At 43.5% G+C, this 15,755-nt stretch overlaps 1 protein-coding gene across 4 annotated transcripts in view; it reads right to left on the bottom strand.

The window, feature by feature from the left end:
- Positions 1 to 15,755, bottom strand: part of SLC37A3 (solute carrier family 37 member 3) — a 44,433-nt gene that overhangs the window by 14,855 nt on the left and 13,823 nt on the right. For all 4 annotated transcript variants that reach the window (XM_081958343.1, XM_081958342.1, XM_081958344.1 and 1 more), the window contains exons 6-13: positions 15,045 to 15,190; positions 10,817 to 10,913; positions 10,488 to 10,572; positions 7,251 to 7,450; positions 5,368 to 5,509; positions 4,067 to 4,168; positions 2,809 to 2,856; positions 1,737 to 1,888 (exon numbers count right to left, since the gene is read on the bottom strand). In XM_081958343.1, coding sequence (XP_081814469.1) covers positions 1,737 to 1,888; positions 2,809 to 2,856; positions 4,067 to 4,168; positions 5,368 to 5,509; positions 7,251 to 7,450; positions 10,488 to 10,572; positions 10,817 to 10,913; positions 15,045 to 15,190 — 972 coding nt within the window. The remainder of the gene's footprint in view (positions 1 to 1,736; positions 1,889 to 2,808; positions 2,857 to 4,066; positions 4,169 to 5,367; positions 5,510 to 7,250; positions 7,451 to 10,487; positions 10,573 to 10,816; positions 10,914 to 15,044; positions 15,191 to 15,755) is intronic.

Here is a 15,755-nt window from a genome sequence, read left to right as displayed (position 1 = left end):
CAGAGAGTAAGTCATCTGTGTACCAAGTTTAGTTGAAATTGCTTGAGGCGTTCCAGAGTTATGCTGGAAAACACACTCACACACACACACACCTCTTTATATATAGAGAGAGATTTACCAATATTGGAGTTATTTATAAAAATAATAAAGACAGGATAAAAAAGCATATTTTAAAAAATGCAATTTGCCATAGGGAAGATCTGCCGAAACAGCAGGCTTTCAAACATATAAGTTAGCAGCCCCACAAAAGACGCCATTTGTATGAAAAAGTCAGCAGGAGGCACAGGATTGGAATTTGACTGCAGCGATTTGAATGTCCTCTGGATATGCTGAAAGCATATTTTTCTAAACCAAAAGTCCCCAATAAGTTATGTTTTCTCTGAGAGTTAACCTTTTTTCCTTGAGATGTAACAAATATTACTATTAATACATCCTTTAATGAAACGTTGCTGAAAAGAAAAGCCTGTTGGATCTTAAGTTTTCAATAAAATGTTCACTTTGGTACAAGTTGTTCTCCACTGGTTGCTAAGTGACTGAAGTTACAACCGATTCCAACCTCCTCTCCCCAAAACGAACTCGCAACCCAATTCCAAAGTTTCGACTGCTACCTCCCGCAACGGTCACATGACTGCATTTTGAGCGTTGAGCAACCGTCCAAATTTATGGTCGTTTACAGCATCCCGTGGTCACATGACCACAATCTGTTTTAGCACATCTGGCATTTACCTACTTTATTTCAGCAAAAATGGCCCATAGCAAACAATGCGTATATTTCATGATCGCCACATTTGCTTAACAACTGCACACTCACTTAATAACCATACTGATTTGCTTACCATGTTTCCCCGAAAATACGACCTTTCCTGAATCTAAGGCCTTGCCACATTTTTCGTGTGGGCAAAATATAAGCTCCCCCCCCCCGAAAAAAAGCCCCCTGGACAACTCCCCCCTCCAGCCAGGCAGGTCACGCCAAGCCGCGTGAGTCGGGGGAGAAAGGCGCTCATGTTGCTTGGCGCCTTAGGGATACCACTAGGTTGGGGAGTGGCGTTCTGCCTGGCCAGAGGGGGGAGTTGCCGGGCGGCTGCTCCCTTGTGAGCAGGCTCCCGAAGAGGCGGACACAGCCTCAGGGGTGAAGCAGCCATGAGGTGACCACGCTCACAAGCAGCCAGCCGGCAAACCCCCTCTCCAGCCAGGCAGAGCGCCTTTTACTGACCTAGGGGTTATCCCTAAGGTGCCAAGCTACGTGGCGCTCTGCCCGCCCCCCAACTCACGCGGCTTGGCACATTTGGGATACTCCCTAGGTCAGTGCATGAAGCTTTGCCCAGCTAGAGAGGGTGGTTGCGTGAGCACCTGTTCTGTCCCCAGCTTGCATGTGAGCATGGTCACCTCATGGCTGCTTCACCCCTGAGGCTGTGCCTGGCTCTTCAGGAGCCCGCTCGCAAGGGAGCAGCCGCCTGGCAACCCCAAAACAATAAGCCCTTCCCTGATAATAAGGCCCAAGCCATATTTTGTGGGTCAAAAGAAAATAAGACCCTGTCTTATTTTCGGGGAAACATGGGTAATGAGTGCTACAAAAATAGAATGTAAAATTGGATCTGTCTCGTGATTATTGGTTTATGGCCATCAACACTTCCAACCAGAATGAACAGCCTTCCTTATGGTTGTAAGTCAAGGACCAGCTGTATGAGTTCTTTCAATGCTGCAATGATCCTGATTGCTTTTCAGATCTGTCTTACCTGACCCACAGCGGCCCCAATACTGCCGGTGCCATCCACAATCCCTGTCACGGTTGCAAGAGCCTCGCTATTTCCTTTGATCGCGTCCTGATGTCCCAGATCAGCAGAAATGGCAGAGCTGATCATGTTGGAAGGGCCTCCAATAAAAAAGCCTACAAAATAATCAAAAGGAAAATGCAGCTAAGGATGAGAAGACGGAAGAGGCAGGCTCTGTTTCCGATACAAAGGAAGGCTACCTTCATCTGAACCTGCAACCTTGCCCCTTAACCAAAGAAAACTATCAAAAAGTCAGACCAGCCATGCATCTAAACATCAGTGGAAATATTAAAATCTGCTGATTTAGTTTAGAGTCATTGTTAGTTTGCAATCAGACAATCATTCCCAATTGGCTGGGGAATTCTCGGAGTTGAAATCTACACATCTTCAAGCTGCCAAGGTAGAGAAACACTGGTCTAGACCCGGGATGGCAAACCTATGGCACGCGGAGCCATTTGTCAGGGCACGTGAGGCGTTGCCCTATCAGCTGGCCAGCTGCCAAGCTGATTCCAGCCTTTTTTAAAGCCATTTTCTGGTTTTTCTTTGAAGATGTTTCACTTCTCATCCAGAAGATTTATACGATCTGAAGAGAAACCAGAGTATTTTAGTTATACTAAGATTTATACTCTCATCCAGAAGCTTTTTGGATGAGACGCAAAACGTCTTCAAAGAACAAACAGAAAATCCAGTTGCCTTTTGCAAAAGCACCTTTGGAAACAACCATGACTTGAATGACTGAGAATCTACCCAGACACCGATGGCAGTAAAGCCTTGTAACATACTAGACTTCAAACGATTGCTTCATATGTTGCAGTAAACTACGATTTTAGTATTGAATAACCCATTTGGTTTATAGAAGATGCTGTTATAAATCTGCTGGGTTACAAATATCAATGGTTAGGTTCGCCTATCACACTAGGCAAAGACCAACAAGCCGGACAGGCTACGGCTGGAAGAAAACATTGAAACAAGCCAAGATATGACATCATGAAAACAGATCTTTTTTACTGTCCCAGAAAATATGTTGAACTTTTACCTGTAATCGCCATGATAACGGCATTGATAGGTTTGTTATTTGGGGAACCTATGGGAACAAAGAAAAGAAAAAGGTCATAATTCTTTTTGCCACAACAGATAAAAAGTTCAGGATTGGATGAAAAGCGGATTATAAAAGAGACCCTTTACAAGATTATGCATTAGGTATGTTAACAGTGCCTTAATCTTCTGCTGTAACAGTGTTTCTTTAACTTTGCCTTCCCTGATGATTAAGTATGCTTCCGTCTCAAAACCACGGGAGGGAGATGAGGAAGACAAGAGAAGTTCTATGCTAGCTGTATTCAGTTGGGTCCACAGTTGAACTTCTGGAACAATTTTGGATCAATAAAACTTTAATTCTCCCTGAAATGGAATAGAACATTTAGCAAGGCAGCCAAGAACACTGGACTGAAAGGACCTTAGCCTCTCATAGATGAACCTACAAAGCCAAAGGGAACAGCTTGTTCTCAACCTTACTGAAAGCAAGAATTCAGCAAAACGGTTTTTGCCAAGCACTGATCTAATCAAGTGATATGGCCAAGAGTGAGTGAAGGAAGCTGCTAGTGCAATATTTCAACGGAAGTGAAGACTTGAGGACTAGCTATGAAACCTCCAAAATAATAACAGGCTTTGCTTTTGCTCACTGCTCTAACCCAGAAAGGGTTAAATCAAAAGTAGTGAATCAAGGGGGCAACCCACAGGAGTTCAATTCTAGAAATTACAGGGCTTCCAGCAAAATGATAGAAGCAATGGATTTCAACTAAAGCAGATGATACTTCAAAGCCATAATTACCCTAAGAAATGAGCAGTAGCAAAACCACTACTGTCACTTGTGCCTGTGGCCTGAACATCGGCAATGCTCCAATAAAGGTACATCTGCACAAGTGCAGATAGCGCCCTCTACTGGAAAAGAATATTCTCCTTTTCCTGTTCATTCCAGCACACAATGGAACACACTCAGTTTGTGGATCTCCCAGAAGAACCTGGCTCACTACTAATGAAAGCAGGATGGAAAGCAGGAAAGCAGAAGAGTTTTACCGGCCGGGCTTATTCAGCAGGCTTCTTGTAATTTATTTTTTTGAAGGTTGCCAAGAATGCTATCTCTTATTAAACTCAAAAGCAGAGTTGATTGCAACCCATTTCAATTGCTGATTTAATACGGTAAAGAAAACAGGGCCTCCCTATGTTTCGTGCATAAGATAAGGAGGCTAGATAAACAAGCTCATGCCACAAAACCTATTGTGCAGGAAAATACTCACGGCTGTATCCAAAGAGAGCTCCAATAGCCAAGATGAGGCTAATAGCTAGTACAGGAGCTCTTTTTTGTAGCACATCAGATATAAAACCTTGGATGGTACCGCCTGTAGAAATAAAAGGAATAAAGACCATCACAACAGATCGTAATCATTATGCACACCAGGAATCAACATTTATTGCTTTACTGTTTTTACAATGCTGGAAGCTACCCAGAATCATTGGACAGTGAAATGGGAGGCATATAAATGTAATCGATAAAAAAAAAAAAAAGCACAATTGGCTACAAATTTAGCTGTCTGTCTTTCATACATTGTGTTGACTGGAAGATTCTCCAGCCACTGTTCTAAACCATCTTTTTCCCGTTTTGGTTTTCTCCAAAAGTGAGAGTTGAAGTTTCCAGACAGCCCAGATAGCAACACTCCTGCTAAGAATTTGGGGATTTGAAGATGGGGGAGTGCCCAACTGTGGGGAAGCTGCTGTAGGCAATTAGATTGGTATAGTGCCAGTTTGACATAATGGTTAAGGTGTGGCCTAGAAACCAGGAAACTGTGAAACTTAGGCCTAAAAGCCCGCTGGGAGAGTTTGGGCCAATCACCAGGAGACTGTGAATTCTAGTCCCGCCTTAGGCATGAAAACCCACTGGAAGGACTCTGGGCCAATCATCAGGAGACGGTGAGTTCTAGTCCTGCCTGAGGCATGAAAGCCCACTGTAAGAACTTTGGGCTAATCATCAGGAGACTGTGAGTTCTAGTCCCACCTTAGGCATAAAAACCAGTTAGGTGGTTTGGGGATAGTCACTCTCTCTCAGCCCACCCACCTTATAGGATTGTTGTTGTGGGGAGTGAGGAAGAAGTATTATCTAAGTTCGCTGTTTTGAGTTACTTATAAAATAATAAGGGGTATTTAATATTGTTATTGTATATACGGTTTTAGCTTTTGTCTGTACACCGCCCCGAGTCTCCTCGGGGAGAGGGGGCGGTCTATAAATTTAATTAATAATACTAATAATACTAATACTAATACTAATACTAATACTAATACTAATAATAATAATAATAATAATAATAATAATAATAATAATAATGGCAGGATAAACTTAATAAATAAATACATTTGACATCCTCCTACTTCATCCATCATCACTTTGCCTGTCAGTCACTAATTGGTAGACAAGCGGTGTCTACTTAGTTTCTAGAAACTCGAATTCTCACCCACACCCTGCCACGTCCTCTTCTAATCCCACAATGAACTGAAAATGAAATATAACAACAAAAAGAATTTGTCTTTTGCTCCATAGTCATACCTATAATGCCTCCAACATCATACCAGATTGAGAGCTGGTCGGCTTCTGCCTCCTTCCAACCAAAATTGTTGCTGAGGTAGAAAGGCAGCCAGAAGAAGAAGGAGTAGTTCACTAGCTTCAGGCAAGCATAGGCCAAGGAATACTGAAACAAATAAATACCATCCCAAAAGAAAATCTATTAGAATCAAAACAACCCTAGCTGAGCTAGTATGGCTTTGTAATTCTATAGAGCAGGGGTCTCCAACCTTGGCAGCTTTAAGGTTTGTGGACTTCAACTCCCAGAAGTCCCCAGCCAGATGATTATACCTTTATTAAAGCTGTAGGATGGGCACAAGTGAGAGTAGTGATATTGTTACTACTCAGTTGTTAGGATAATTAGGACTCTGAAGTATCATAAGCTTTAGTTGAAATTCTTCGCTTCTGTCATTTTGCTGGATCTCTGTATTTTCTAGAATTCAGCTTCTGGAAGTGGCCCTCTTGATTTATGTATTGCCAAGGTTGGCCAACTTAAAAGTGAATCAGGTTCAATTTTTTCTATTCAAGGAATGCCTGGCATAGATTGTCAGATCTTGAATAGAAAAATCTGAACCTGATCCATTAGAAAACAAGTTGGATGAACTGGAATCAGTTACTGCCTGTCAGTCTAACTCAATGCACCAGTATGAGAGAAACCAAAAATGGGAAGCACTGCCTGGCTTTCTTAAAAATGCAGGATGAGTGACGCTGTCTCTTCCCACAAGGTCTACGCAGCATTATTTAATATTGACTTGGTCAGTGAGTCTCAATCTCAGCAACTTTAAGCTAGGTGGAGAACTCCCCAGAGTTCCCGCTGGGGAATTCCGGGAGTTAGAGACCCACACATCTTACAATTGCCAAGATTTAGAAATACTGGATTAGGTAGACTTTAGGGGCAGGTCAGGGGTGAAATGCTACCGGTTTGGACCAGTTTGCCCGAACCGGTAATAAAAATGCTACCTGTTCACCTGAACCGGTAGTAAAAAAAATGCTACTAGTTCAGGAGCATCAGTTTTTCCAACTATCATCCGTAATGCACGATTTATATTAGCTAGAAAGCAGGATTTCCTGCTTTCTAGATAATCTAAATCATGTGGCATAGCAGATTCCCCTCACTGTTCGCTGCAGTAGCAGGCTCCTCCCACCCACCCGGACCTTATCATGTCCGTTTTTGATGCTACGTGCATGCGCACGAGCTCACATTGCTATCGAACCGGTAGCAAAGGTAAGTGGATTTCACCCCCGGGGCAAATGGATACTTTTGGAAGTCGACAGTATGTAACGGAATTCTCAAGGGTAATGCCAGTCACAAACCACACATTGACAAGGAAGCAAACTTAATTAGGTTGCTCCTCACCACCCCAAGAAGTTGTCTATCACTTCACTTATTTCTGCCTCTTTTTTGGGGGGGGGGGGGGGCAGGTTGGTATATTGCTAAGCTAAGAATTGGGCTGCAGCTGTCCACTGTTCCTTTTCTTCCATTTCCTCTTGCCCCATGTGGGCACTAAAGATATTCCTAGAAATAAAAATGAAGCTTTGCAGCATGCTAGCTTCCATTTTTATTTAAGTTTTACTTAAATACCAGAGGGGGGGGAAAGGAGATTGGGGGGGGGGGGCACCAAGACAGTGTCCTTAAAAATACTTGTGCCCATAGATACCATGTGACCTTGTTTCTTAGTAATATATCTATCATCTATCTATCTATCTATCTATCTATCATCTATCTATCTATCTATCTATCTATCTATCTATCTATCATCTATCTATCTATCTATCATCTATCTATCTATCTATCTATCTATCTATCTATCTATCTATCATCTATCTATCTATCTATCACTGGAAGGGGATGATAACAACGACCTTACCAATAAGACGCCAGGCAGACAGCACGCCTGAAAAAATCCAATGGCCTGGGATGGAGCATTTGTAGCACTGCTTAGGTTTGATGCCTGAATGGTATAATTCTGCTCATCGAAATCTTCATTCTCGTGGCTGCTAATTAATGGCTCAGTGGCATCTTCCTCAACAGCTTCACCCTCCCCTTCTTTGCCAATTTCAGGGAGGCCTAGGAGAAATCACAGAAAGGCAACCTAAAAAAACAAAGGAAGGAACAATCCCCTCTTCTCGTGCCTGCTCTTTTGAGCTATGGTTCTTCCCTTCTGAATTGTCTCCCTTGCGCTCTCGTCTCTCCCTCTTCCTGGGGCTGAGAAATGCTTCTGGATGGGGCTGTGCAGAAACACCCAAATTCTGACACTTTCAAAAGAATCCTGTGTGATCCTGACACCGACTCTCTCCGTTGTACGTGTCTGGCTGTTACTTGGAAGACTCAACAAATTAGTGCATTCCCTTTAGGACTGGAGTCAGATTTCTCCAACGGCAAGACTGGTATGACGTACTTGCAGTGTGACTAAATTTACAATATTACTAGTAGTAGTAGTCCACTTGGATTATTGTGATGCACTGCACATGGGGCTGCCTTGAAGAGTATCTGGAAGCTTCATCTGATATAGAAAGCAGCATTGTAGATGGTTGCAGATTCTGTAACAGCTTTGTTCCCTATGCCATTCGTCTGGTAAACTCGCAAGATTTGTTTTTCTCGACATGTACATATATACATCCGAATTAGATTGTGTTGTTTCTCTGTGTCATAGAATGTGTGGGGTATGTGGGTATATGCATAATTATTTATTTATTCGTCATGTTTTTAGTGTATACTAGCCGATAACCCGGCATTGCCCGGGTATTTATTTATAGGGGGAAAATGTCTGGACCAAACATAATTTCTACTGTTGGATTTTTCCCCTTACCAGAGGGAGCCCCCTTGTGGAGTACTGTGAAGCCGTTACCATGGCCACTGTGCTGTACAGTAGAAGCCAGTTTACAGCAGTACAGTAGAAGCCATTTAAAGGCAGGCTACATCTTAACAGAACACACACCCCGAGGGGTGTTAGGGGTGTCTTACCCCCACAATATTTTTTCTCCAGAGAGTAAGTCATCTGTATACCAAGTTTGGTTGAAATTGCTCGAGGTGATCCAGAGTTATGCTGGATCATACATACACACAGCCATTTTTATATAGATAGATTGGAGGTGGTACCCTTTGAGAACTGTATGCAACGAAATTTCATTTTAATGCATGCCGATTAGTGTACCTTCAAAGTGACAATAAAGTTACACTAAGTCTCAGTTACGTGTGTTCCTAGAATACATATTGCACCTCTGCTCCACGAGCTGCATTGGTAACTACATTAATTTTTAGCTTTGCTGCACATCTTTTGGAATCGCTTGTTTGTAAGATGGGTTTAATTGGATAAATAGATACAATTTCAAAGCTCTACCAGCCGCAGTTCTAATGGGGAGATGAGACTTGAAGAAAGATGCCTCACAACAGGTTTTTTACAAGCCGGTTTCAGCATCTGAACAAATTAACTTTTTCTCTGCCACTTTTTGGGCTTCCTCTGCAAGCATAAAAAAAACGTAAGGATGCAAATTCTGTGTTTCTTTACAGATGCCATCGCCAACCAAAGAAAGTGTTTTGGTAATCACGAGAACAAAGAAGATTGAAGTAAAATAAACATCCTGGTCTTATACCCCACTAGCAACATCTACCCAGTTGCATCTGAGTGGCAAGAGGTGAACAACAAAGCTCTTTTCCCGACCTTACAAGGAAATCAGTTGCTCTTTGGTTCTTCCCTTCCTATCTAGAACATCTAAACCACCTTTTTTAAGGTATACAGAAGATGGCAAATATAACAGCCATGCTTTGGATTCATGGCAGAGATCCGCACACTCACAAATCCATAGAGGCTGCCTTACATCAGGGTAGAAATCCCATCCCATCCCATGAGCCGAGATGGCGCAGTGGTTAGAGTGCAGCACTGCAAGCTACTTCAGCTGACTGCTAGCTGCAGTTCGTCAGTTCAAATCTCACCAGGCTCAAGGTTGACTCAGCCTTCCCTCCTTCCGAGGTGGGTAAAATGAGGACCCAGATTGTTGGGGGGGCAGTAGGCTGACTGTAAACCGCTTAGAGAGGGCTGTAAAAGCACTATGAAGCGGTATATAAGTCTAAGTGCTAAGTGCTATCTTATCAGGTGAATCCAGGGCTTCCTGTTGTTTCACCCCACATGCAGCCCTTGGCAAAACATTTTCAGGCTTTGGAGTCAAAGGCATAGAGCCCACTTTGAAGTATTTTGCAACCTCATCTGCCTCTTGGAGGTATCACGACCAAAATTAAACTCTAAGGAAGTTGCTCTGAAGAACTCAGATGTAATAAAATGTGAATCCACCTTAAAGTAATCTACCAGGCCACAACAGCCCCATTAAAAGTTAGCTCTGCACTGTGTGTCATCAGCCTCGTTTCAGATGCAGCACTGCAGGCATTTTGTCAAGCGAAATGTTGGGACGGTTTTATTACTGCCATATTATTGTTGTTGCAGTTGCCTTTTTAGTTATGAAGTTCACAAATGTGCATCCCATTTTGTTTTTCTGTTGACCAATTTAGACTTGTTATAAAGGCAGGATATACAGTATAGGTTCGTTCTCGACTTATGGCCATAATTGAGCCCAAAATGTATGTAGTTAAGTGAGACATTTGTTAAGTGAATTTTGCCCTGTTTTACGACCTTTCTTGCCTCGGTTGTTAAGTGAATTATTGCTGTTGATAAGTTAGTAACCCAGTTGTTAAGTGAATCTGGCTTCCCCATTGACTTTGCTTGTCAGAAGGTTGCAAAAAGTGATCACGTGAGCTTGGGACACAGCAACCGTCGTAAGCATGAACCAGTTGCCATTGTCTGAATTTTGGTCACACGATCATGGGGGACGCTGCAAAAGTCATAACTTTGTAAAAACGGTCACAAGTCACATTTTCCAGTGCCGCTGTAACTTTGAACGGTCACTAAACAAACCGTTGTAAATCAAGGATTACCTGTTAATGTTTAAAATGGGGAAAAAAACATGCCCTTAATGTTAGTATCCAACGAGGTTTTGAATATTTAATATGGATTTTGACTGGCGTGCCAAGTCAAAAATTAACTATGCCCCACTTGCAGTTTGGGTTTGAGAGCCAGCAAAGACAAAACAAGGAAAAAGGTGCTTCTACTTACCTACTTCTTTGGGAGAAATCACAAGGCCAAAAAAGACAATAACTCCTCCAGCAAACTGTACTGATGCTGTCACCAGGAAGGCATACTGAAAGGAGGTGGGGAAAAAAACCAATGAGGATATTTCATGGGTGACTGTTGGATTTTCTTATCTCAAGTCAAGTAATTAATCCTTCCGGTATTTTATTTTTGCTTGTATAGGAAGTCCCAACATATTTTTATTGGAAGGCACAGTGAAACGCTGAGAAGTTTAATAAATAAAAAGACACAATTCATGCTCAAATATGACTGGCTCCAATCCAGGTAGGACAATGACAGGAAGCCTCACCCACCTCGTAGCCGTACTGCAGAACCGATGAGGCGAGAAATGCTCCAAGGATATTACCCACTGATGCACAGGCACTCCAGAGCCCAAAAACAAATCCTCTCCTGAGTGTGAAATTTAGAATAAATAAATAAATTAAGTTGGGTAATAACTCGGAGTCAGGCAAAAAAAAAGAAAGAAAATCTAAAGCAATTATTCCTCTTTAACTATTTGAACAAGGCAGGTGCAGGCATTTCGTATCAACTCGTCAAAAAACCATTTTAAAATTCAATTTCCTCAAACAACATTGTGTATATAGGAGTTCAGTTTTACAAGTTGATTTTTTTAAGACTATCACAACACTGCTACTATAAAGGAGCTGTGGTGGCGCAGGGGTCAGAATGCAATATTGCGGGCTAATTCTGCTGACTGGCAACTGCCGGCAGTTCGAGTCTCACCAGACTCAAGGTTGACTCAGCCTTCCATCCTTCCGAGGTTGTTAAAATGAGGACCCAGATTGTTGGGGGCAGTAGGTGACTCTGTAAACCACTTAGAGAGGGCCGTAAAGAACTGTGAAGCAGTATATAAGTCTAAGTGCTATTGCTATAAAAAGTTACCCATGAAAAGTGAAGAATGGTCTAAGGCAGTGGTGGGCAACCTTTTTTTTCAACTGAGCCAAATCTCGCCAAAACCACGATTGAAATTTATTTTGAGAGCCACATTTTTAAAACCGAAAATACATAGGATGGTATTCTAAAATTCTAAAAAATTCTAAAAAATTTCTAAACTCCATACTACTTGCAAATTAAATAGATTGTTAAAATGGCTCTACCATAACAAATAAGAGGGAAAAAAACACCTTCCTTTTGTTTATAAAGTAGTGATTTTAATTTGCTCCAAATGATTTAACATTACAACGTGGGTGGGACTGGAATTTTTATTAGTCAGAAATGTGGTCACAAAGCATGATGTCATGTCATGTGACTGGGCTCTCCAGGGATCTGCAAAATTGGCTCTTAAGACTGGTGGACTTCAACTCCCAGAATTCTGAGAGTTGAAGTCCACCAAGGGCATCAATCATGATTGATGCCCTTGGTGGACTTCAATTCTCAGATTTCTGGGAGTTGAAGTCCACCAGTCTTAAGAGCCAATTTTGCAGATCCCTGGGCAAAATTGGCTCTTAAGACTGGTGGACTTCAACTCCCAGAATTCTGAGAATTGAAGTCCACCAGACTTAAAACAGCCAACTTTGCAGACCTCTGTGTTAGCCCAAAGCCTGGCGCTGGGCGGGCCTTGCTCCCCCATTGGTGGAGCCCCAAAAAGCGAGGAGGGAGAAAAAGAGATGGAGGCCAAGGAGCTTCTCCCCCCCCCCCCGCAAAAATCTTATCAGGGAACCGGCGGGCAGTAGCAAATTAGCTGATCACACGGCATACACGGAAAGCGAGGTTTGACCGGGTGGGGCAGTGAAACTCCAGGGTAATTCCCCATGAGAACTGTTGCCTCTGAAGCGATATTTTGCTCCAATATTTTGAAACTTTAAGCGCCCCTTTCCCTTTTTTCTTTTCGACCCACAATGATTAGGGAGGATCCTGAAGTCGGGTGGGGCTGAGAAGCGAGGAGGCAGAAAAAGAAACGGAGGCCAAGGAGCTTCCCCCCCGCCCCCTCCCAGCAAAAATCTAACCGGGGAGCCGGGCGGGCAGTAGCAAATTAGCCGATCACGCCGCGTGGGCAGTAGCAAATTAACCGATCACGCGGCGTGATCGGCTAATTTGCTACTGCCCGCCCGGCTCCCTGGTTAGATTTTTGCTGGGAGGGGGCGGGGGGGGAAGCTCCTTGGCCTCCGTTTCTTTTTCTGCCTCCTCGCTTCTCAGCCCCGCCCGACTTCAGGATCCTCCCTAATCATTGTGGGTCGAAAAGAAAAAAGGGAAAGGGGCACTTGTTTTGAAGTGCCCCTTTCCCTTTTTTATTTTTGACCTACACTGATTAAGGAGAATCCTGAAGTCACAAGTCAGGCGGCAATGAACTGCGTTTAGCTGGAGCTGGCTGGAGACTGCGTGTCCACACCCAATACGCGATGCTGGCGCTGCGCGGCAGTTAGAAATTAGTGCGCGGCATACTCTAGGCACGTGCACGGCAGCGCAGGCGCGCACTTTAGAGGGAACAGTGCACATGACCCGACTGGAGCTGTGTGGAGCCGGCCGCCGGGGCTGCACACAGGGCGCGCACTGACAGAGGCTAGCTGCAGAGTCCTGACTTTTGGGGCGGCCGCCCAAGAGGAGGGAGGGGAGCGGGCGCCCGGCACACAGAAGAGCCGCATTAAAGTGTGTAAAGAGCCGCATGTGGCTCGCGAGCTCCGGCTTGCCGACCACTGGTCTAAGGGAAAGCTTCTGGGTAGGACGGTACAGAAAGTGTGTGCATGTCTTGTTTGTTTCAGCATACACACTTTTCAGACCCAGAAAGGGACAATTGAAAATAATGGATTTAAGAATTAGAGAAGAACGGAGAAGCCATCCTTTGGATTAAAAAAAAAACTTGAATAACTGAAGTGCATTCATTTGATTCTAAAGTTCATATGTGAAATAATGTATGCTGTATGAAAAAAAAAAGTCTACCCCAAAATTAAGATAACCTGAGGACGATGTGCAGCATGTAGCTATATAGCAATAGCACTTAGATTTATATACCACGTCACAGTGCTCTACAGCTCTCTCTAAGCGGTTTACAGAGTCAGGGTATTTCCCCCAACAATCTGGGTCCTCATTTTACCCACCTCGGAAGGATGGAAAGCTGAGTCAACCTTGAGCCTGGTGAGATTCGAACTGCCAAACTGCTGGCAGCCGTTGATCAGCAGAAGTAGCCTGCAGTACTGCACTCTAACCACTGCGCCACCACGGCTCAATATCTTAATGTACAGACATAGTCTATGCACAACAAGAATATACAGGTATGTTTTTCTGATCGCTCATGATCCTGGAGGCAAGTGATTAAGAAAATAAGAAGAGATATGAGACACAGTGGCTTTGAAGTCATAGATAGCGCCCTGCATTTAATTGCTCTTCAGGTAGCTACTCCTAAACATTCTGGAACAGCAGGCTTTATGGGGGGTTGCCCATGCTCTTGTTATCCCCCTGTCATATTCACCCATCCAGATCATCCAGAAACTTCAGCTGATATAGAATAGCAGTCCTCATGTTCAATGGCCAACTTTGGTACTAACTACTCCTGCGAGAGATGCTTCAGTGTTTCTGAATGCAATTCAAGATGCTGGCTGATACTTTTAAAATCCGAAATGGTTCTGAGCCCGAGCATCAAAGATACCACCTTTCTCATTTAGATTCCTTCCATTCAACCCTGGTGGCCAGAGGGGCCTTATCTAACAGAAGCGGAGAAGAATAGGCACAACAATTAGCCTTCTCAGCAGCAGTTCTCCTCCTGAGGAATAGCTTGTCCCTGGACATAAGGATGCTCCTCACACATGTTCATAGAGACCTTTCTTTGTTATAATTCTTTATATTCTTAAAGATTCCCCTCGCACATATGTGCTAGTCATTCCCGACTCTAAGGGGCACTGCTCATCTCCATTTCAAAGCCGAAGAGCCAGAGCTGTCTGAAGACATGTCCGTGGTCATGTGGCCGACATGACTAAATGCCGAAGGCACACGGAACGCTATTACCTTCCCACCAAAGGTGGTTCCTATTTTTCTATTTGCCTTTTTTACGTGCTTTCAAATTGCTAGGATGGCAGAAGCTGGGACAAGTAACGGGAACTGACTCCGTTATGCGGGACTAGGATTCGAACCGTCAAACTGCCAACCTTTCTGATCAACAAACTCAGCATCTTAGCCCCTGAGCCACCGCGTCCCTTTTATATTCTTAATAGTATGTTATTTGTTGCTGCTGTCTTAACATCCCTAAAAGTAGAGTCCATGAGGATTGAGGCACTAACAAACCTTATACTTAAATAACAGAACACTAGCAGCCAAATCCTTATTAAGTCTTACTGGTTCTTTTCTAAAAGGACAACTAGCCTTTGTCCTTATAAACAGGATAAAGTACAGTTTCACACTTTCACCTTGGCAAGAATGCAGCCCAACCAACTATGATCACATGGCCAGTGCATTCAGTAAACAAAACAATGTGGGCACACAGGCAACACATGTTTAACAGGAAGAGGAGCCTTGCACAATAACCACACAGTGGAGAGGAAAGCTACTAAAAGAAAATAGGTACAAGGGGAAGAACCGACTTTCGCATACCCAGCTTTGCCAAACCAGTTTCCCATGACAGCTACCACACAGGGCCAGCCTGTGGACTGCAGCAAGCCATTCACAATCCACAGGCAGCAGTAGAACCACTTGTTGTAGAAATGCAGCCATTCGGTAACAGTGCCAAACACAAACACCTAAAAAGAAACAACAACAAGAAGAAAATGGAGTGTCGATCCCAAATTAGTCTGGCAAAATAGATTCACAGTGCTTTCTAGCTATGCTCTGTATCAGGGGTGTCCAAACTTTTTGCGAGGAGAGCCAGATTTGGTGAGGTGAAAATGTGTGGGGCCGATCATTCAGCCTGACATTCTTTGAACCCTTAACATTAAATGTGAATTAACTACCGTATTTTTCGGAGTATAAGACGCACCAAGATTTTGAAGAGGCAAATTAAAAAAAAAGTTTTTGCACTCTCCCACGAAAATGGGCCTATTTTTTAAAGGGCATGAATAGCCTTTAAGAGGCTTCTAGAGTGCTCCTGGGGGGTAGGGGGGGCAAAGTTGAGCAAAAAATGGGCCATTTTTTGCTCATTTATGCCCTCCACAGCCCCCAGGAGCACTCTGAAAACCTCCTAAAGGCTATGCACAGCCATTTTGGTGAAGGGGGCAGAGTTTTGGGAGGCAAAAAATGCTGTATTCAGTGTATAAGATGCACCCAGATTTTTAGCCTCTTTTTTGAGGGGAAAAAGATGCATCTTTA

The sequence above is a fragment of the Natrix helvetica genome, assembly GCF_964273705.1.
Source record: "Natrix helvetica genome assembly, chromosome: 6".
Lineage (NCBI taxonomy): Eukaryota > Metazoa > Chordata > Lepidosauria > Squamata > Natricidae > Natrix > Natrix helvetica.
The sequence above is the reverse complement of the archived record's forward strand: the minus strand, read 5'-3'. Positions and strand labels throughout refer to the sequence as shown.